The sequence below is a fragment of the Tenrec ecaudatus genome, chromosome 13 (genome assembly GCF_050624435.1).
Source record: "Tenrec ecaudatus isolate mTenEca1 chromosome 13, mTenEca1.hap1, whole genome shotgun sequence".
NCBI lineage: Eukaryota > Metazoa > Chordata > Mammalia > Afrosoricida > Tenrecidae > Tenrec > Tenrec ecaudatus.
The window spans coordinates 109,763,808-109,787,596 of NC_134542.1; the positions used below are offsets into that span (position 1 = coordinate 109,763,808).

The 23,789-nt window shown below is 38.8% G+C and overlaps 1 protein-coding gene across 1 annotated transcript in view; it reads left to right on the top strand.

Moving 5' to 3' along the window:
• LRP1B (LDL receptor related protein 1B) overlaps positions 1–23,789 on the top strand; it is a 1,653,255-nt gene that overhangs the window by 961,101 nt on the left and 668,365 nt on the right. Inside the window, exons 24-27 of the mRNA XM_075529151.1 lie at positions 9,830–10,027; positions 11,430–11,634; positions 21,169–21,333; positions 21,600–21,844. Coding sequence (XP_075385266.1) covers positions 9,830–10,027; positions 11,430–11,634; positions 21,169–21,333; positions 21,600–21,844 — 813 coding nt within the window. The remainder of the gene's footprint in view (positions 1–9,829; positions 10,028–11,429; positions 11,635–21,168; positions 21,334–21,599; positions 21,845–23,789) is intronic.

Sequence of the window (23,789 nt, forward strand, 5' to 3'; positions counted from 1 at the left end):
GCCTAGGGTGGGAAATGCAGGATGTGAATTAACACAGAGACCAGAGGGGAGAGACGGAGCGCAGCCACAGACACATCCTTACCAGTTCAGCTGCGGGAGTAAGTGAATCACTACGGGTGCTTCTGCGAATTGGAGTTGTCCACATCATAGGACGGCTCTGATTGGTTAGATGTGAGTAAACAAACATTCAGCCCTGCAGTGTCAGCGGGGATGTTACACCTCCCTGGGGTACCACTGGCCCGTGTCTATGAAAAACCCCAGTTTTTCAGTGCTGAAAACCTCGACTTCTACATGAGTATATATGGTATATTCTATAAGCCTGGGGTCGCAGTTCGGTTTTATATCAATCTATACTTGTCTAGGCATGCAGTCCAACCTGTTATTCAGGTTATAGCCGCCCCAGGAAGGGGCGGCATTTTAAAATGGGAGACACAGGGAACCCCTCCTTCTCTCTCTTACCATTTGCCTTCCTCCATGCTCGGACTCTGTTCTGCAGCCAGGGCTGGCCCAATGTGGACCGCTGACCTGGGAGCCATCCTGGAGGCCCTGGGTCCCCTGCTATGTTTCCACTGAACTTGACTCTACTCACAGGCCTGTGATCTCTCTCAATCTCCCTTTACCTTTCTGCACCATTGGCCTGGGCTATGTGAGCCTGAAGAGGACTCCAACTAGCATTGGCCTCATGGATTTGAGTTGAACTGAACTGGGCTGCTTCCTTAATATAACATCACTTCCTGACATAAAATTATTTCATATGCATCTTTATGTGTGTCTGTGTGTGGCTCTCTTTTTGTTTCTCTAGACAATCCAATCTAACCCATCTAGAAAAACTGACCTGTGAGCAGGTCTGTGAGCAGGTTTTATATGTACCGAGGCCAGGGTATTCTGTCATAACTTTAACACACCTTTAATAAATATCCAAGCGTTCTCATCTTGTGGTGCTTTGGTAGCAGATGTCTCCTAGTATAAATAAAGGAGATGTTTGTATTAATTTCTCCTTCTTCTTTTTTTTCCTTTTCCACTGGGAACCTAAGGAAGGGTCAACGCATCGTTACTTTGGTATTTCAAGTGCTATATCCTTTGTTATTTTTATTTGTTACCATTGAGTTGATTTCAGCACATAATGACCCCTCACATGCATAGTAGAACTCATTCATGGGATTGTAAATCCTTCTAGAAGCAGATCAGTAGGCTTGTCTGGCTAAGGTGCACGTCCTTTCTCAAAAGCAAGCCCATTGCCATTGAGTCAATTCCAACCCGGGGGGGGGGGGCGGTGGGCAATATATAGGGCATCTGAAGTTATCGAAGTTTACGGAACTAGAAAAACTCATCTCTCTCCAGAGGAGTATCTACTAGTTTTGAAACACCTTCCTTGTGGTTAACAGCCCATTACAAATCCCACAGTATGAGCAATGCTCTTTATAATTCCTTTAGCCCAGCGGCTCTCAACCTGTGGCACAGCTTTAGCCAGGCTTAGACATAAAACTCCCTCATGGATAAATGTACAGCAGTAATTTACTACTTGACGAAGGGCAAACTATACACCAAACAATCGTTTTTCAGGGCTGAAATGGCACAGTCTTTAGCGTACGCTGGGACATGTCCAACTTTCTTTTAGTGTTTCAAGTCTGAACCCTCCTGTTGTGGCATAGCTCATGTTTTCTGATTCCTCTGCGTAAGTTCTGAAAGTGCATTTAAAAATAATTACTAAAACACATCATATTACTAATATATAATTATATTAAGATTTTGGTAAGTAATTAGTTATTTAAGTATTACCACATTTCTTCATAACCCAGTGACCTATACATTTTGCAAACGACAAAAGAAAAGCTGAAACAAAACTGCAGTCGGAGAGCACAGGTAAACTCTTCAACTGCACACAACTTGTCATCCCAAACGATCACGCAATCTCATAAGTATTAACAACCCAGCTGTATTTGCTGTGGTGATTTGACACTCAATCGTGACCCTGTAAGACCAGGTAGAACTGTCTTTGTGGGTTTCCCTGAGTGCAGTGCTATCTAGGAGTAGACAGCCCTATCTTTCCCTCTTCGAGACACGTGGTTTTGAACTACCAACTCACTGCTAAGCCACTACTGATGCGATGGTAGTTAATTTGATTTAGGGGATCTGATGTTTATTTTTTTAAAGTCTGCATACATGATTTACTTGCATTCTGAAACCATTTAAGTTCATTTGAAAGGGGTTGTCATAGACATTGTAGAAGCAAAGCCGCATAGTCAATGAAAACGTAACATTTTCAAAGGCAAATCGCTGTTTCAAACATGAGAGGCTAAGACAAGGGCTTCCGATCCAAAACGAGGTGTGCTTTCTTTTAAAAGAGAGCTTCAAACTACTTCAAATGGTGACATCATGGCCAACAAAAGCCAGGGGATTATACACATTGTATAAGAACCAACTCTTGTGTGGATCAGGTTGTGACCAGAGTAGCAAGAGTTGGAAATGACAGCCGTAGCAGTACATTTTGGGGTGTGGGGCAGAGAGGACTGTCGGTTCACACACAATCAGGGAAAGCACAGGCCATCTTCAAGGGAGGCATAACCCGTTTCCTACGTGGGTCAAAATCTGTGGGCTAGAGATGTGGTTGCTATGCAACTGGTACACCACCCCAGCAGTCAACATGGAACTATTTTGAACTGTTTTAAAGACTGTTTATCCAATCTAGCATTTTTCTTTATTTCAAAAATGTTCATTTCTGGATTGTGCCCTGGTAAGTATTTGCCCTATTGAGAGCTGTGGGGAACATAATATATATATATATATTTTAAACAATTTATTAGGGGCTCATACAACTCTTATCACAGTCCATACATATACATACATCAATTGTATAAAGCACACCTGTACATTCTTTGTCCTAATCATTTTCTTTTTTTTTCTCTTTTCTTTTTTTACATTTTATTAGGGACTCATACAACTCTTACCACAATCCATACATATACATACATCAATTGTATAAAGCATATCCATACATTCCCTGCCCCAGTCATTCTCAAGCATTTGCTCTCCGCTTAAGCCCTGTGCATCAGGTCCTCTTTTTTTTCCCCCTCCCTCCCTGCTCCCCCCTCCCTCATGTGCCATTGGTAATTTATACATCGTTATTTTGTCATATCTTGCCCTATCCAGAGTCTCCTCCCCCGCCCTTCTCTGCCGTCCCTCTCCCAGGGAGGAGGTTACATGTGGATCCTTGTAATCACTTCCCCCTTTCCTACCCACTCACCTTCCACTCTCCCAGCATCGCCCTCACACCTTTGGTCCTGAAGGTATCATCCACCCTGGATTCCCTGTGCCACCAGCCCTCATATGTACCAGTGTACAACCTCTGCCCTATCCAGCCCTGCAAGGTAGAATTCGGATCATGGTAGTTGGGGGGAGGAAGCATCCAGGATCTGGGGGAAAACTGTGTTCTTCATCGATACTACCTCGCACTCTGATTGACCCATCTCTTCCCCTAAACCCCTCTATGAGGGGATCTCCATTGGCCGACACTTGGGCCTTGGGTCTCCACTCTGCAATTCCCCCTTCATTCAATAGGGTATATGTATACATATACATATATATACATACACACATATATACATATACACACATATATCTTTTTTTTTTTGCATGATGCCTTATACCTGGTCCCTTTGGCACCTTGTGATCGCACTGGTTGGTGTGCTTCTTCCATGTGGGCTTTTTTGCTTCTAAGCTAGATGGCCGCTTGTTCACCTTCAAGCCTTTAAGACCCCAGACACTATCTCTTTTGATAGCCGGGCACCATCAGCTTTCTTCACCACATTTGCTTATGCATCCATTTGTCTTCAGCGATCCTATCATGGAGGTGTACAGCCAATGATATGATTTTTTGTTCTTTGATGCCTGATAACTGATTCCTTCGGGACCACTCGATCACACAGGCTGGTGTGTTCTTCCATGTGGACTTTGTTGCTTCTGAGCTAGATGGCTGCTTGTTTATCTTCAAGCCTTTAAGACCCCAGTCACTATCTCTTTTGATAGCCGGGCACCATCAGCTTTCACCACATTTACTTGTTCACCCATTTTGGCTTCAGCAGTTGGGTTGGGAGAGTGAGCATCATAGAGTTCCAGTTTAATAAAAGAAAGTATTCATGCATTGAGGGAGTGTTTGAGTAGAGGCCCAAGGTCCTTCTGTCCCCTTAATACTTAACCTATAAATATAGACACATAGATCTATTTCCCCATCCTCCTATATATATTTGCATGTACATGTCTTTGTCTAGACCTCCATGAATGCCCTTTGACTCCTAGTTCTTTCCTCCATCTCCCTTGACTTTCCTCCTGCCCTACTACCATGCTTCGTCACCACCTGGGCTAGAGTATACCTCTTCTCTACGCAACCTTACCCTTGATCATTCCCCACAAGGCCTGCCAGTTCCCCCTCTCTACCATTTTGGGTCCCATGTTGTTCCCTTGTCCCTGTGTTTGTTAACACCACTTCCTTTCCTCCCCTACCCCCCGACCCCAAGTCCCCCCGGAACTGTCGGTCCTGTTGCTTTTCCTCCAGATAGTTCATCCAGCCTGTCCTATTCAGACAGACCTGTGGAGACACTAACATGCACGAAAACAAGACAGAGGAAAACAAAGCAACAGTATACAACCAGACAGCAACACAACAAAAACAAACCACTGACAAAGAACAAAACAAAACACTTCACAAGAGAAAAGCTTGTAGTTACTTCAGGGATTGTTTGCTGGCCCTTAGGAGCGTTTTCCAGTGCAGTCTGTTGGGGCACCACGCCCTGGCCCCAAAGTCCACTTTCAGCATTCCCTGGGGACCTTGCCACTCCATTCCCTTGCTGTTCCGCTGCACTCCCCCAGTGCTTTGCCTCGGTGTGGTGGGATCAGGTCAGGTTCAATTCCCACACTGTGTCTCCGGTGCTGTCCCCTGTATCGCCCTTAGTCACTGAGGGGCATCATTTCTCATAGTGGGGCCAACGAATATAATATATTTTATATTTTTTACTTTTATTGCCTGTATTTTTGTCAGTCACAATAATGTACAATAGACATCCAATACTATGAAATATTCACTGCACACAGTGGCTGGAAAAATATCCTTTATTTGTGTCTGCTTCTGAATGGGCTCAGTCATACTCTGCAGTCAGTTGTGAGTCAAGATGGGTATGCTGATCTTGGCTGGCTCTTGTTCTGTGTTTGAACACCATTTGGTCATCAGCTTATCTAGAATAGGCTCCATTTTTCTGACACTTATTTAAATGCACTGGGAAAAGCTACAGAGAAAGGTAGAGGCATACTGAAAAACATATCTCTATCTCTATGGATATCTCTATCTGCCAACCTCAGCAGTTGGCCCTGTTGTAGAGAAATCACCCAATTTATACATTGATTCGGCGAGTGTCCAACAAGGCCAGCTAGCCTAAGTTGGCATTTCTGGACCTAAGTTCGATTGGCATATACAAAGTCTCCTGATGCTAGCTGATGGAAATATCATAATGAAGAAATGAGTGGGATCTTTGTTTTTATTTTCCTCAGTGAGGGAGATCAATGATCAAGGAGTAATTATCAATTTAATATATTTTTAAAATAAAAATAAACCCACTGCCAGATTTTTGAGGCCATAGATCTTTATGGGAGCAGAGAGTCTAATCTCTCTTCTGCAGAGCATCTGGTGGGTTTGACTCTCTAACCTTATCCCACCGGGCATGTTGTTATTGTAAGAAGGAGTAATAGACATGGTTTTTAATTAGATCTCTAATTAGAAAGTTTCTTCCTCCTGTAAAATTGACATAAGAACAGTTGACATGGTTGAAATTAACTTAAAATTAACTTGAGGAAATAGTGTTATGCATGGTGGCATGCATATGCCAACATGGAGGACAATTGAGAAGGAATTGGTTTTCAGGATAATCATAGCTAAGAATTTGAATATTTTTAGGACACTCTCATGTTTCCTTCTGTGCAAGTTTGGCCTCTTCTACTCCAATAAAGACTTACTGAAATGTATTCAAGTAACCTGAACATGATCACTAACAATACTGCACTTCGATTTCTGTTCCCATAGAGCAGCAGTTCTCAATCTGTGGACCACAACCCCTTTGGGGAGCAAACGACCCTTTCACAGGGGTTGCCTGAGTCACCTCTCCTCTATCCATCTCCAGGCAGGTCTGCCCACATGCAGATATGCCCACTTACGATTACTCAGCATGATGACATCATCGCCTCAACCCCATCACAAACACCTCATACAAATACAGGTGTATGTGACAGGGTTGGTGTCATAATGTACTTATGCGGATGAGTCACACACGTGTAGAGAGCAGCTATTGTGTAGAAAGCAGCTGGTGTGTTGAATGCAGCTACTCTTAAAAGCAGCTACTGTGCTGAAAGCAGCAGTATCAGAGGTAAAACAACACTGTATGAACTATAATTACTGGGTAAAGGTAAAATCATGTACTATAAAATCATTAGCTATTGATTATATATCTGTACCATGTGAACTTTATCTGATGCTGATGGGTCTTTTTATATTCATCTGGGGTTGATGTGAATACTGCCCCCTTGTGATAGTAACAGATATGTAAAAAATGGTAAATCATAGGAAACTTTAATGAACTGTATTGACTGAACTAGAGGATTTTTTACAGTATGGTTTTACCTCAATAATTACAGCAGGAATGAGAAACCGCAATGTGTTATTTCTTGGGAAGTGCCATCAGCCAAATCTATGAAGCCAAACAAACTAAAATGCCATTTTGATAGCAAGCATCTGAGCTTTGCCAGCAAGGATACCAATTAATTTAGAAGCAAAGCTGATGGACTCAAGAAAGCCAGACTTGACACTGGTAGCAAGTACCACAAACAAAATGTAGCAGCCGTTGAAGCTTCATATTTGGTGGCACTCAGAATCCCCAGAGCTATGAAACCTCACACCATTGTTGAGGATTTACTGTTGCCAGCAGCCAAAGACATTGTTGGAGTTATGACCAGAGATGAATTTGTTATGAAATTGAGTGCGATTTCCTTATCTAATGACACTGCCGAAGAATAGATGACATGTCAGCTAATATTCTTGATCAGGTAATCCAAGAAATTAAATTTTCTCCACTTCAAATATTTAGCATCCAGCTTGCTGAATTTACAGATGTTGCAAACTGTTCAGTTACTGGCTTACATGATGTATATTAATAATGGTGACTTTAAAGTTGATTTTCTTTTTTGCATACATCTTAAAAACTACTGCACGAGTTTTATTTGACACAGTTGGCTCATTTCTGGAAGAACATAAGGTCTCTTGGGGAAAGGTTTGTGGTGTTTACACAGATGGTGCTCCAACTATGCTAGGATGAATGAGTGCCGAATGAGCATAGTACTGAATGAGTCGCCGAAAGTAATCTGAACTCACTGTATGCTTCATCAGCAAATACTAGCAATGAAGACACTGCCACAAGAGTTACAAGAAGCCATCAAAAGAGTCATGAGTTCTGTCATTTTTGGAAAGGCGAGCACTTTAAAAAGTTGACTGTTTTTGCAACTGTGTATTGTGCTGGATGCACTAGATAATGCTCTGCTATTTCACACTGACGTGAGATGGTTGTGGACAGAAAAAGTTTTAAAAACTGTTTTTGGGTTCCTTGATGAACTTAAAACGTTTTTTAATCAGAAAGCAAGACGGCAGTTCGAAGCACTTTTCAGCAGTAAAAGAGAACTGCAGAAAACAACTTAGTTGGTTGACATCCTTGCCATCTTGAATGAGTTCAATTTATCACTGAAAGAACCAAACACAGCATGCCCCAATGTTTTTGAGAGGACCCAATCATTCCAAATGAAACTTCAGCTTTGGCAAAATCAAATTGGATGAAAATAAAATTTACATGTTGCCTACCTTATGCTTTCTTTGAGGAATATGACATTGAACCAGACAAAGGGATTACGATGATAATTCTGTGAAAGAAATTTTGCACATACTTGCAGATGAAATTTCAAGGTACCTGCTAGCCCATTTGTACTTGCCAGAAGCCCATTCACAGTCAAAGTTAAAGTTGTTTCTGAGACAGCACAAGAGTTCATTGAATTTATTAACATTGATAAAGCGAGAACTGATTTCTCTACAATGCCAGTTACAAAATTCTGGATCAAGTGTTTGCAGTTTGCAGTCATATCCTGTCCTGTCTGAGACTGTGTTGCACCTTCTTCTTCCATTTCCAATCACATATCTTTGTGAAACAGCTTGTTCGTTATCAAGTCAAAATTCAGAAGTAGACTTGTGGAAGATGATCTTCATTGTGCTCTTGCAATAACTGCCCTGAAAATTTCTGATCTGGTAAAAAAGAAGCTATCTCAACCTTCCCACTGATGTTGGCTTTTTACCCATACTGTTGCAAAATGTAGCAATGTAGTTTACTGTTGTTATATTAAGACCCATGCTACACATGCTTCAAGACAAAATTTCACTTATGTGTAATTAGAAATAAATATATCACAATATATAATTATATATTGTTTTGTGATGAATCACTATTCTTTAATTATGTTCAATTTATAACAATCAAAATAAATCCTGAATATCAGATATTTACATGACAATTCATAGCAATAGCAAAATTACACTTATGAAGTAGCAAACAAAAATAATTTTATGGTTGGTGGGAGGGGGGGTCACCACAACATGAGGAACTGTATTAAGGGTCGCTGCATCAGGAAGGTTGAGAACCATGGCCATAGAGGAAAAGGTAAGGTTTCCCTTAAATTTGGAAATATACAGAGAAAATTTTTAGCTGATGGGGATCTCTAACATACCCCTTGGGCAATCACTGTGCATAAGGATAATAATGGTCTAGGTCAGAGTTAAGAGAACCAATTTTTCAGAAGGGAAGTTCAAAATGGTGCCACGCACATGAAAACAAAGGGGATTGGTATAAACAGACATCCTTCCCTCAAAATGTTTATCTCTAGCTGGAATTCATGCCTTCACATAGTAATTAATACTAGTAATCTGTAAAGACCTTGAAGCATTTTCTAAATGAGAGTATAGTTTCTACTAACCTCCAGTTACTGGAACAATGTCTCAGGTCCTGAAAGGTGTATATTTTTTATCTCAAAGTCTCTGTGCTTTTGTCCCACTGATATCTGTCCAGGCTTCAACGTTAGTGAGGAATGTTATCTCTATTATTTCATTTTATTTAGTATTATTTTTGGATTGTAGGAAAAATAGACATTTTCCCTTTCATGAGGTAGATTCTGTAACAATGAGGCAAAACTCGATGCATAGAAACCCTCTTTTGATGGCTCTTGTTCCACAGAGCATCACTACAAAGGGGGTAGCCTTAGGTAGCCGTGCTGACTGTGGCACATTCTTAGCCATTGCCTTGGTGACATTTCTTAGCTTTAAATCTTCTGCTGAAGCTTTCGTTGGGGGTGGGGCAGGGGAGAGAGGGACAAAGCTGGAAAACTCACATTTTGTCATCGTATTATGTCACTGTGGTGCATGTATTCCTTAATCAGAATTAGTGTACACAATCTAAGGGATTAAAAAATTGCAACATATTTTAAATCAATATGAGAGGCCTTCAAAAGTTCATAGAAAATGGAATTTAAAATAATAAAAATTTCCCACAAACTCTTTGAAGTCACTTTTTTACACATATACCTAATATTCCAATGGTTATAAAATTTGCATTTCAAAGAAATTTTTCCTTCAATGACAGCAAAGTTTGTAACAAAAATATGTTTAATATAAAAGCACTTTTACTATAAATAATTTATTCCATTGCCAAGGAATATAAGTATTTTCATAAGTATTTTTGAAATACTTTAATTTCAGATCCTTTTGAAGCATTCATCATCTTTTCCATTCGTCATGAAATCAGGAGGATTGATCTTCATAAGAGAGACTATAGTCTACTTGTTCCTGGCTTGAGAAACACTATAGCACTTGACTTTCACTTCAATCAAAGTTTGCTTTATTGGACAGATGTTGTAGAAGACAGAATATACCGGGGAAAACTCTCTGAAAGTGGAGGTATATCTGTTCAATTTTGATAGAAAGTTTTGATTAATTTGTAACTGAAAATATACTATAATCAAATTAAACTTGGGTTAGCCTTTGACCCTTTGTTCTATATCTCCTCCATCATGTAAGTAGAACCAGAGATACCTGTGTGTGTGTGTGTGTGTGTGTTGGAAGAGGAAAGTGTTTTAAGTTCTGTGCCACTCACAGAAATTATAATCCGCTAATTGATAGGAATTTGATTTTTCTTCAAATTCCTATTTACTGGAAAAAGACTTCATTTATTCTACATAGTTGTAGTCCTTGACTTTCAGAGCATTTTCTTTTATTTAATTTTTGCTGATCTGGCAGTCTAACTGAAAGAAATAATGAAGCAAATTGTTTCAGAGACTATTCCTATGAGTTAAATATTTTTTTCCATAATTGGATTTTTTTGGTTAAATGTGGGTATATTTAAATAGCAAAGATTTTAGGTGGGGAATTAGATGATAGAAACATACCTAGATACATAGTTACAGATAAACAAAAGTTTCTCAATCTGTATATAATTAAAAGAACAAGGAATATCTCTCAGAAATTTGATTCCTCTGTAAATGACTTTTTCAATGTTTTGGAAAATGGACTTAATTAAACACACAATATAAGTTTGATTTATGGATTTATATCCAAGTCATATTGCAAGTTACTGATTTAAAAGAATGCATTCACACCAATGTAATCAGATAGTTTATTGACAATCTCACAGAAATCACCAGGAATGCCATAAACTCTTTGAGTTATATTGTTAGGAATGTCAGTTAAATGAGCTTTTTAATACTGATAGAAATCCATAAATGAGTTAAATATTAGTGACAATGGACATTATTGTATTATTCATCTTTTTTTAGATCACTATTATGTTCTTATCTTGTTGGCATCTTGTGACATTTCCTAAAGTTTTCTTAGCTAAGGGGGATAATGTTGCGATTTGGAGGACAGTTCTTTCACCGTCCACGTGGGGAAAAGTGGATGTTGATTAACCAGAACACACGATAGCCCAGATGCTCTTTTTCTCTTCACTTTCTTCTACTTTTGATAAGCAGCATTTGAATTACATTTGAAGGAAATATTATTTTTTCCCAAATTCCTTCTTCTGTCTAAAATGTCAGAAAAAAGAAATAACTTTAAAAAAAATTAATGTCAGCATGGTTATTAATTTCACAGCTGTTTAAGTATTTAAATGAATGAAGATCTGTATTAGAAAAAAAACAGCAATTTTTTATTTGGGACCTTCTTACTCTGTGTGTGTCAAGCAGCACTTTTCAACAGCATCTCTCCAAGGTGACATGTGTAGACATGTGTGCTGCTGACGGTAAGTCATGCTCTGTGTGTTCCTGAGAGGGAGCTCAGCGTTGGTTTCCTCCCTTTGTGGTAGGTGTCAGTGCAATCGAAGTGGTTGTGGAGCATGGACTGGCTACCCCAGAAGGTCTGACAGTGGATTGGATTGCAGACAATGTATACTGGATAGACAGCAACCTGGATCAAATTGAAGTGGCCAAATTAGATGGTTCTCTAAGAACAACTTTAATAGCTGGAGCCATGGAACACCCCAGAGCCATTGCTTTGGACCCAAGATTTGGGTAAATATATTGCCTTTTCAGAATTAATTAATATTGATTTCAGTTATCTCTTATTATTTAGAAGTCAAAGCAATGTGTGTGTTGTGTGTGTGTAAAGTTTATAACCATGAGATTGGGTCTAGGATTGCCTACATCATTTAGAGGATGGCAGTTTATTTCTTCTAAATATTGGCATTAGGCCCTATTGGGAGCAATTGCAACTCATTTTGAATCCATAATTTAATAAGCTTTTCTCTGCCTTGCCAAGGAGATAATGTAATTGTTTTTGATGATTGAAAACCACCAGGCCAGTTTTTGTTCCAAATAATCACAGATGTCAACCACCTCACTCTTATTTATTTTGTATATATTTGGAGTCAATTATACAATATTGGAATAAGCTTGCATGAGTGCAGAAGATATGGTAACTGTTGAGAAGTTTGAAAGACAAAGACGACTCTGGAAAACAAGCCCACCTGCTGAAAACTTGAACTCCTGCCCCATTCCACCTCCCTGTCTTCCTGTTTGTCCTGGACAAACAACAAAGAGCACTGCATTTTGAGCTAGACCTTCTGGGTCCTTGTTTGTTTTCAGTCAATTAATCTCCAAAAGAATCTATTGAGAGTATTAACTTCCCTTAAAATTCAGTTTCACTTTTGTAAATCTGGGAGACTGTCTCCCACATAGGTTTTCTGGACATGATAAATATTTTAGAGGCACTATGTAAACCACAAACTAGCTGAGAATAACTTGCTATTCTTGTTCCTTTTTCCCTCTTGGCAATTATTTTATATACTCAATCAATCCTAAAGACTATTGCCAGGTATAGTAAAAAGATAAAAGGATATTGATATATATATATATATATTTAGAGATCTTAAAGCTTATGTGTATTTAAGAAATAACAATATAAAAAGAAATATAAAGCCCAGGGAATCTAATCAGGGGAAACAGAGCACTAATTAGAGAGGCAAATGAGGCAGGAGATGCAGTGGAGGGTAAACTCCGCTTTGTGTGCAAGTAGCTCCCGGCTGACTCTGACTTTTGGTCTGGTCTACACTCAATCTCAAAATCAATAGATTTAGAAGTTTGTTTGCTTTCCTCTTCCTAATTTAAAGGGACAAAGCAGCTTGTCCAGAGCAGTTTCCCAACTGGCAAGCCTCTACTGGTGTGAGAGTGCTTCCCAGGATGATAAAGTCATTGGAATGTGTGGGCACGATTTAAAAATTGAAAAATTTTACTTAAGCCCATGAATTGCTGGCTTCTCTTGAAGAGTGTAGCAGCCTTGGCAACAAACACCCCAGCATTATCCAGGTCATGTGTCCGTGTTTGCACAGTGAACGCTCGATTTAACTCTTTGCTTCCTATTATTCACCATAAAAGACCTATCCTTCATGAGAAATGGTCTCATTTTTCAACAGTCTCTTCTTGAGGTACAAATCGAATGCTAATCCTGATCCTCCTTCACACAAAGGTGCTAGCACATCACCGAGAGGGCTACACCATTGGTGTTAGACCATTCTAAGTTTCATGTTGTTGCTGATGTTAGAGACCATTGAGCGGGTTTGACCCATAGCCACTGTGCGCACAACAGAATGAAATGCTGCCCAGTCCTGCACTGCCCCCACAAGTGTGCTTACAATTGACCTCAGAGTTGCAGCCACTGTGTCGAGTCAGTCCATCTCCTTGAGGGCCGTCCTCTTTTTCGCTACTCTTCTACTTTGCCGAGCATGAAGTCCTTCCAATCTAAAGGGACTGGTCTCTCCTGACAACCTGTCCAAAGTACAGGAGACGAAGTCTTGCCATCCTTTCCTTGAAGGATCACTGTGGTGGTACTTCTTCCCAAACAGTTTGTCCGATTAACAGTCCATGATACTTTGAATATCATTTGGTAGCCCCACAATTCAAATGCATCAATTCTTTTCTGTCTTCCTTATTCGGTGCCCAACTCTCACATGCATATGAAGCAAGTGACAATACCATGGATTGGGTTAGGCACACCTGAATCCTCAAAGTAGCATCCTTGCTCTTCAGTACTATAAAGCAACGGCTCTAACCATGTGGGTCGTGACCCCTTTTGGGGGGGGGGGAGAACGACCCTTTTACAGTGACCACCTAATTCATAACAGTAGCAAAATTACAGTTATGAAGTACAATGAAAATAATTTTATGGTTGGGGTTACCACAACATGAGGACCTGTGTTAAAGGGTTGCGGCACGAGGAAGGTTGAGAACCGCTGCCCTACAGAGAACTGGTTCAGCAGCTTTACCCAATGCAATGGGTCTTTTGATCAGTTGAATGCTGTTTTCATGAACATTGATTGTGCTTGCAAGCAAGACAAAAATCTTTGACAAGTTTAATATTTTCTTTGTTTATCACGCTACCAATTGGTACAGTTGTGAGGACTTTGGTCTTCTTTACATTGAGTTGTAATCTATACTGAATTTGCATAAGAAAGTTTCTGCATAAGGGCAAAGTGATCTTTTGGAGTATTATAATCTTAGCATGTACATCCATGTAAGAGAAAATGTGTGAATGCTTCCTAAATCACAAATGACAACCCCAAAATGGATTTGCAAACAAACCCCCCCCCAAAATGAGTTAAGAGCAAATAAACAAAATGGGTAGATGAGAATTTTGGAAATCTGAACTGATAGTAGAACATGATTTGGTATTTCATTTTCTATAGCTTTGTACCAACAACATGTAGCATAAAATTATTTATCTCAGTTTATTTGAGAAATATCCAACACAGAAGAAGAAAAAATACACTGCTTCAGTGAAATGATCACTCTTGTGCTTAAGGTCGTAATGATTTGTAACAGATGCAAATAACCTCTTATGACAATGGCATTGCATTGAGAGGAAAAAGTAAAATATGCTGTAAAAGTTGAATAATGGGTACAAAAAACTGTCATAGTTGTAGGGGAAACCTGATACTGCTTCAGAAAGCTTATGTCTTCCATTATAGATGCCTCGATGGAAGTGCGGGTCTCATTAAGATAGTTACAGGGCTAATTTAATTTATTTTAAAGGGGAGGAAACAACACTTGTGGCATGAACTGACCAGAGTTGAGATAATAGTTATTAATTCATTCACTTCCACAGAAAAATTGATGGTTTGACAGGGAAGGGTGTAATGATTTGAGAGGATTTTCATTGCTCATTCTATAGAGGAATAAGATTATATTATGTAGTCCAAGAATCTACCCCTGATTTATATCACCAATATGAGTATACTATGAAGTTTGTGAGAAAACTTTAAAGTGTATTTGTAGCTATCAAATTAAAAATATATATTGAAAATATTCAAGTCTTTTTAGGTTTGTTCTCTATTTGGTATTAAATCCTGAGATGTTATGAAATAATAGATTTTTTTTTGACAGAGCCTGAAAATATTGGCACAGTAAGAATGTTATGTACACACACACTGAGCAGCAGAGTCAGGCAGCAAAGGAAAAAATAGCATTAAAATTATTTTATTTAAGCTCAGTTTACTGCATAAGTGTTATATGATGAAATAGAAAATAAGATGTTCTGAAATTATTCATGAAATACAAAAGAAAGTTTAAAAATCAACACAAGTAGGGAGTTCAAAGACACTTAAACTTTACAAAATATATATTTTAGAAGCAATTCACTAATTGTTGAGAAATCTGACTTTTTAAAACCCCCATAATTATCCCTGTTACTTAGGAGCTTTGACTAAATGGCATGAATTACTCTTTCTAGATGTCTGACTTTCTTCACAGAACTTGGAATATTCAGCTGTGTTCAGTAAATGTTTGCTAAATAAATCAATTCATACCAATAGCTTTCTTTTTGCTTATGTATAAATGTGCTTATGATAATACATAATCAATAAATGGAAGATTTGCCACCAACTACTTAGCTCCCTCACTCATAACAGGTGAAAATAGCAAGTGATAACATTCGATCCATAAAACACGTTTATATTATATAAGGATCTCAAAGCAAAGTTTGTGTGCCCTTTTAACAGATCACAGGTATGAAGACTAGTCCTTATTTCAGATCACAAGACATATTTATCATCATACTCAGTTCCAATAACATTTGGGAGTTTGCCTTGGCTCCCTCAGTTTTTGACAAGTCTGTGTAAGATGATAAATTGGAAGATGCAGTTTTCTTTCGTTGTGTTTTAAGCTGGTGCACCGATTACTATGGTAAGCCCCTTTTAACATGACACATATCGTTAGAGAATGGCAAGCATCATATAGTTCAGATCGAGTTACGATTCTCAGTTCTTAGTCTGTCGTTGCCTTGAGCCACGTGCATGACCCCTTCCTACTCAGTTGCTGATATTTTGTTCTCATGTGTCATAATGGGTTACACTAAACAATTACATGTGTTGAAAACAGAAATGGCAATTGAAAAGATTAGTGAGATTCGTAGGAAAATTTTAAATTTTATCCAGCAATGCTCTTCAATAAAACTTACAAAAAGCATTGTTGGTTTTTAAGACCTAAGGATTTTAGATCAGTAACTTCTTGATTTGCCAAGATCATTTATTTTGACCTTCTACAGCCTGACCTGATAGATGATAACAGCCCTTTCATGCCTAAATGGTACAAGTAGTCAAGGTCCATTAACTCAATTTAATCCTAATACTGGCTAACCAAAGGATGTAGAAACAGTAGAATTGGTAGTCTGTTATTTTTTCAAAAGCAATTGTGCTCAACATTTCCATGTGTTCTACACAAAGAGATATTCCGTCTTTGTATACTTGAAGTAAAGCAGTTATTGAATGCTAATACATTTTAAACATGCAGAAGTAAGATAATAAGGGATAATGATTCTGTTAAAATACAATACTGTAAAACATACAAAGGAGTGTCCAGACTATAAGAAGCGATGATCCTTGAAATCAACTTTTGAAACTGGTTATAAGCTGCCTTATGCCAAGGTTAAGAACACTTTTAAAGGAATTGATTCTATACATACTTTTTAAAACGTTTTAGAAATGTTCTACCAAAATTGATGAAATATTATGACTACAACAAAAGAAATGGTCTCATGCTACTTGAATAAAGGGATTTTAGGAGGCTAAAAAATGTTACAAGACATCTGGAAGCACTTGTTTGGGAGCCATGGTGTGTCTCTGGTATATCCGCATAGCAAGAATGTAGATATTTGTGAGGGGACTGCTGCTACCGTATGAGCCATAATTAGGAAAAACCTCGCCAGAGAGACATTCATGTTCTACTTGTGAAGCAAGTGGAAAGCAATGTCGTTGTAATCTTGGTACAGACAATGCAGAGTAAGAACAAACTTCTCCAGATTTGGGTGTTGTTTGCCAAGTCTGGCTCATAGCCACTCCATAAGGGCAGAGGAGATCTGAATTTTCAAAGTTATCATGCCCTTCAAAGTTAGATCACCTGGTCTTTTTTCTCAGGCACTCCCGGGTGGATTCAAATAACCAAATTCTTAGCTTGTAGTCAGACACTTAACCACTAATGACTCCATTATCTAATTTAGATCAAATTATGGTTTACTTATCAATACATGCTATCTTCATGACTTCCAAATTCACTAAATTTCTTTTCAGCGATAACTTTTCCTTATCTTGTTTAAACTTGCAAGTCTGTCTTCTCCACTTTGTTTGTTGAGCTATCATCTCAAACTTGCTTGAGCTTTGCTGATCTTTTTTTTAAAATCTTATTTCAAGGTGATGTTTAAAAGGAGCTGAGACAAAACAAACTGGTATAAATTCAGAGACTCCTACAACCAAAACTAAATTTGAAGAGACATAATTCATTTCATATTCATTGCTTTCAAGAAAAACATTTACCTACTCAACTTAGCAGACTGTTTGCTTCATGCTAATTAATTGTCACTTTTCTTTCTTATTATTTTTGCCTATAAGTTATTTCAGACTAACATTTATGGATAATGATGCTGTGTTTGTTTTCCATACAAAACAATTTTATCTGTAAACATTGGTCTCTTCAGCAAAATGATTTTCAACAATAAAAGCTTCCTAAATGCCCTCTTACATTAATGCCATTTTATTCTTTCCTAATAATTTACTTAATTTATTAAAATGTGGACGAGTCAAAACATGAGTATTATTTTTTTCCAGCATCTGGGCTGGACCAGCTCCTAAGACTTTCCAAGAAACTAAAATTCTTCTTCTTTGAAAAGATTTTTATTGTAATACCACACGGACATTTCGTGGTAACACCAATCCTGTAATATTGATTTGGTTAATTTTTTCAAGGCTTTGAATCCTATTCCTTTTGGAAATTAATTTACTTCCACACCCAGGTCACACTAGCATTTGAACAATGATATGAATAGTCCTTTTTCTTTTCTATTACTTCCTTTTCTCCTTCTGTGCCTTCCCTTTCTCCATCCCCACATAGTGAGGGATTGGTGAAGTTTTAGAATGCTGCCTTTCAGAGGCCAATTCTTGGGAAATATGTATGTAGCTGCGTACATAAACATATGTACATAAACATGTGTCTTTTCTCGGTGCTGATCATCCTGACGCTAAATAGTTTAACATAGATTATCTCCTCAAGACCTACTCTGATGTACATGCTATTACCTCCCCCCCTGCCCCCCCCCAGATAAGATGCAAGAGTCTGAGAGGAAATACCTTGTTATAATTGACTGATCTCAGGCTTAAGTTCTAGTTTGTCTGACACTAAAAAATATATACAAGGATCTTACCATTCAACATTGACGCAGTTATTCAATAGCAATGTTTCTGCACTCCATGACCTTCAGTTGTACATGAAATTGTACTTTCATCAATAAAATTGCCACCTTCCCTCCATGACCACCATATATTTTGCTTAGGTGTTTATGAAATTATTGTGTAACATTTTGAATGATCTTATTAACCATTTCATGATTACAATTTTTATTTTCTATGAGACTGGTAACTTCCTAAAAATATTGATGGATGCTTAGTGTGTATCCGTCCACATTTATTTTGTGCTAAATCATAATGGACTTCAAAAACGGGATAGGTGGGGTGGGGGATGCGATGGTAAATTGAGTTATTTTTCAGAGAATTATTTCATCTTCTCAGGAAAACATTCAAATATTATGCTTAAAGATCACGCAAAGTTTGAAGAGTCAAATTTGACAAAACTACATGTCATTATAATGAAGAGCCAAAGCCAATGCCATCAAGCATGTTCTGGTTCTTATCAACCGGCAGAAAAGAGTAGAAACCCCCTTCAGGTTTTCAAGACTTTACATCTTTATAGGAGCAAAAGTCTCATCTTTCTCCTATGAAGTGACTAGTGGATCTGAACCACTGTCCTTGTGTTTAGCAACTCAATGTGTAACCCACTACCCATCCAAGGTTCCTCTAATGAAGAAGAGAGTCGTTATTTATGAGTCACTTTTGTGTTTGCCACAAGCATGTCCCCACAACTGACTGACACAGTGGCTGCATTTATGGGCTCAAACATGCGAATGATTTCAAGGATGGCGAAGGACTGCGTAGAGTTTTGCTCTATTGAACTTACAATTCACTAGGGGTGGGAACCAACCCAATGGTCCCTAACAACCAAAACCAACTTTCCACACGTCCATCCCGCCCAGTGGGTCCTACACCAACATAAAGAGGACAGCTTCTGTCTATTAACTGCCAAACGAACTCCTGTACTTGTGCTAGGTGCTTTCCTCTCGTTGCTTTATTTAATGACACAGCAAAGAGTTAGATGTGGAGGGCATAAAAACAGGTGTCAGCCTGCTGGGTTTCCAACTTAACCAGCAATGCTAGCTATGTGGGTTAGATTAAGCTCTCTATGTTCTCCCCGAGTCAGCAAAATATTGATTCATACAGAAATGATCTTGCAGCAATGGGACTTAGATAATTTAGGTAAAACAATGAAAGCTGAACTTACAACATAATAAGCACTCAAAAATGCTAGCTAGCCAGTGATTGCAGAATTGTTCATAACTATACTATATATTCACTGTAGAAACTTACATCGACAGTTTTAGACCACAGTCAAGCACAACCACCTATTATTACCTGTTAGAGAAATCAAATATGCAATATGAAGTATTTAGTAAGTATGACACAAAACTATTTGCATACTATTACTGTAGAGAGTACATGACATTTTTGACAAAATAATATGACCTTTCAATAAAAAATAGTTAAAAACAATTATATGGTTTTAGTTATCAAAATTTAATGTAGGATTCTATGTATCATTTCCACACTAAGGACTTTCAAGTTCTTTTCTCTGCCCTTGACTTCTTACCTCTTCTCAAGCTACACCCCATGTGGCATACTAGCTGCATGGACATCGCTTTTGACCTATTGAAACTCCCATTTATGAAAGTTTACAGGTACCCTTCAGCTTCTCGTTCATAACTCAGACCCACCAAAGTCACTGCCATGGCGTTTACGCTGACTCACTGCGATCTCAGCACTAAGCAGATCTGCACCTGTGGGTTTCTGAGCATGTGACTCGTAGGGAGTGAAAGGCCTCATCTTTCTCCTGCAGAGCAGTTGGTGCTTTTAAGTTGCTGAACTTGAGTTCAGTAGCAGCCATATGGCATAACCGCTCATCACTGGGTGCTAACCACAAGGTCAGCAGTTTGAAATCACCTGTTGTTCACAGAGAAAGATGAGGCTTAAAGAAGAGGCTTTCTACTCCCAGCAGGAATTACGGTCTTGGAAGCCCAGAAGGCAGTTCTTCCCTGCCCTGCAGGGTCAGTGTGAATTGTTCTCAGCCACTCCCCTTCAATGCCCAGCACCTGCAATCTGTTCCTTCCCCAAAATTTCCCATTTCAATTAACGTTGCCCTTGAACAGCATTGCCTTCTAACTACGCTCATTAAGGAGAAGACAACGACAACAGAAACAACTGACACCCATTATTCTTCCTTACGCCTCATCCCTTATCTCAAATCCATCCAAAAGTCCCAGGATCCCTAACTCCAAAATGAACCTTCTCCCCTTCTTTTTCGTCTAGACCTCTACAATATTTTACCTAGCAGGTCATATTTTTATCTCTCTATTCCATACATAATTACCAGAGTAATTTATATATTATTCAGACAAAAAAATCCAAAATAATTGTGTTGTCCTACAAGCTCCCAAAGAAGTCATCAACTTCCTCTTCCTCCCCAATCACCCTGACCCTGTCCTCCCACTTTGATACCTTGGCCTCATTTCGGTTCCTCAACTGTGCCACCTCTTTTCCCCTGTCAGGGCCTTTGTCGAGGCTGTTTCTTTGCTGGGCCTGATCGTCATAGTCTGTCCTTGTCCTTCAGTGTAAATATCACCTTCTCAGATTGTTTTTGTTCACTTTTCCTGATTGTTTTCTCTTAGTGTTGCAGCCACGTGCTAGTCCCTATAACAGCAGCTATTTTATTAGAAGCTGTAAATATATATTAATGTTTATTTAATCTATCTCTTCCCACATTAAACCCACAAAGGCAATCTTTTTTGTTTATTTCTTTCACAACTGTGTACCTACCCAGGATCTAACATGTTCTATGCACTCAATAAATATATATTTTAAATGAATGATTAAAATAACAATATTCCATTTTCTTCAGGATTCTTTTCTGGACAGACTGGGACGCAAATTTCCCTCGCATCGAGTCTGCCTCTATGAGCGGTGCGGGCAGAAAAACCATCTACAAAGACATGAAAACCGGGGCTTGGCCTAATGGACTAACCGTGGACCACTTTGAGCAAAGGATCGTTTGGACAGATGCCAGGTTTAAGACATGCTCTTTGTTACGCTACCTTGCACTTTCCTATCGTGCATGGCTCATACACAAACACCTTGGAATTGGTGGTTTGTTTTTTATTGTCATGGTAGTTATTTTCTGTTTTGTTGTTATTGGTGAGGCTTGTCATGATTCAGATACAAGCCCCTAAAATGTTTACTAAATATTGCATCATCTAAATTGTTGATGGATTTACTGTACTGGGCTATGTGAATGGATTTCGATAAAGCGTTGATGTGTTTACTTCTCTGTAGGTCGGATGCTATTTACTCTGCCCTCTACGATGGGACAGGAATGATAGAAATCATCCGAGGTCACGAATACCTTTCTCATCCCTTTGCTGTGTCTCTGTTTGGGAGCGAAGTCTATTGGACAGATTGGAGAACCAACACATTGTCCAAAGCCAATAAGTGGACGGGGCAGAATGTCAGTGTGATTCAGAAAACCAGTGCACAGCCATTCGACCTTCAGATTTATCACCCCAGCCGTCAGCCTCAGGGTAAGTGCTGATTGTACAGGGTCTCGCTAGAAAGCATTGTCACCTTACTCAACAGAAGAATATTAAAGCTAATAGTCAGCCAGTATTTTATGTATACTTATGATGGAGGTAATGTCTGGCTTCCTTTTAATTAGGTAAGAATTGGTTTTCATGATTTGTTTATTTCACTTCATCATTCCTGAATGATCCATTCCTCCGTCTCAGACATGGGTGCCCTGGTGGCATAGTGCTTGCACATTGGGCTGCTAACTGCTAGGTCAGCAGTTCCAACCCACCATCTGCTCCAGAGAAAAAGGTGGGACTTTGCTTCTGCAAAGAATTATAGTCTTGGAAACTCACAGAGGAGTTCTGTCCTGTCCTGTAGGAGTGTAGTTTTGGTCTCTTGTCTCTCTCTGTCCATTCTCTCACACACACATGTACACACCCACTGGCTTAAATGCATGCCATGCTTTAAATGCTTGTCTCCTTATTAAACTGTTGGTGGTTCAAACCGACCAGCCATAAAGATAACTTAGGAAACCGTATAAGACAGTTTACTCTATCATACAGCACTGCTTTGCGACAGAATCAACTCAACTTTGGTGCATTATAATAGACATGGGTTGATTGGGTTGTAATCCTTTTGGGAGCCGATTTCAAATTGTCCCTCCCTCTGATCCTCAAGGTGTGTTCAAACTGTCAACCATTCCTTTAAAAGCTTAGTTCCTAATCATTGTGCACCAGAATTCACTAGAAATAGAATGCATACATTTATGTGTACATAAACATATTCATATTTTATTTATATTTCTTATAACTTGGTTGTTCAGTATGATAACAAAGATACCCAACCATCCCTTCATAACACTAATAACTCAGGCTTGTTTTTTTCCATTTTCCAAAACCTACAGACATTTCATTGTAGTGCAAATCCTGCTCCCCTGTTCTTCAGTGTCCCCGTGTTTGGGACCCTTGCTTGTCCATGTTGCGCTTGCTCCAGGGAGGGTACATTCTCTCTTGTAGAAGGAAATCTAATGCATGAGCATTGCTGGTACTCAGGCCCTATTTTAAATTCATGCTATGTTACCTTCTCCCACACTTTTTAAAAATACCTTCCCTCTGAGATTCGCAACATCTCAGGGCAGGCATTTGTCTGTCTTCAACACTGGATCTTCATTCTTCTTTGATGTGATTCCTCTTAAAACACCTATTGAACGATAACACTTCCTATGACATCACTGTTGTTATCTGACTGAATCTAGATCTCTTCTCAGATTCTCTCAGTGACTCCGTTTCTATGGCTGCATACAGGAACTTGGATGCTCACCAAAAGCTCCCTGCTTGGAATCCACTAACCATTGTATGGGAAAACCATGTGATGTTTTTTTTTCCCCATAAATATTTCAGCTTTAGAAACATTGTGAGCTAGTACTACTCTGTTCTAAAGTGTTACTATGAGTCAGAATTGGCCCAATAGCAGCATGTCCCTTTTAAAATTTGATTTCAGTATATAATTTATCTTTCTTTTCCATACAGTTGATTTTGTAAAGAATTACTTTAATTCTTTCCTACCAATCTTCACTGTTTTCCTCCTGGGTTAGACCAGTTTTACTAGAGAAACAAATCTAGTCACACTCCCATATGTGTAAGAAAGTGCTTTATAGCAAGAAGTATATATATATATATATATATATATATATATATATATATATATATACACACACACACGCACGCACACACACACACACATATATACATACATAGAGAGAGAGAAAACATCCCAGCCCAATCCAACACAAGTCTATAAGTTCCTCTTAAGTCCCATGCAGCCACATGCAATGATGCAGAACTCAGGAATATCGTAAGATGGGGTGCAAAGTTGTGTGGATCTAATGGTGGGACCCTCCTTATGAGAAGATCATGCCCACATGGAGGCACTATCAGGCTGTGACCTGGTTGATATGGT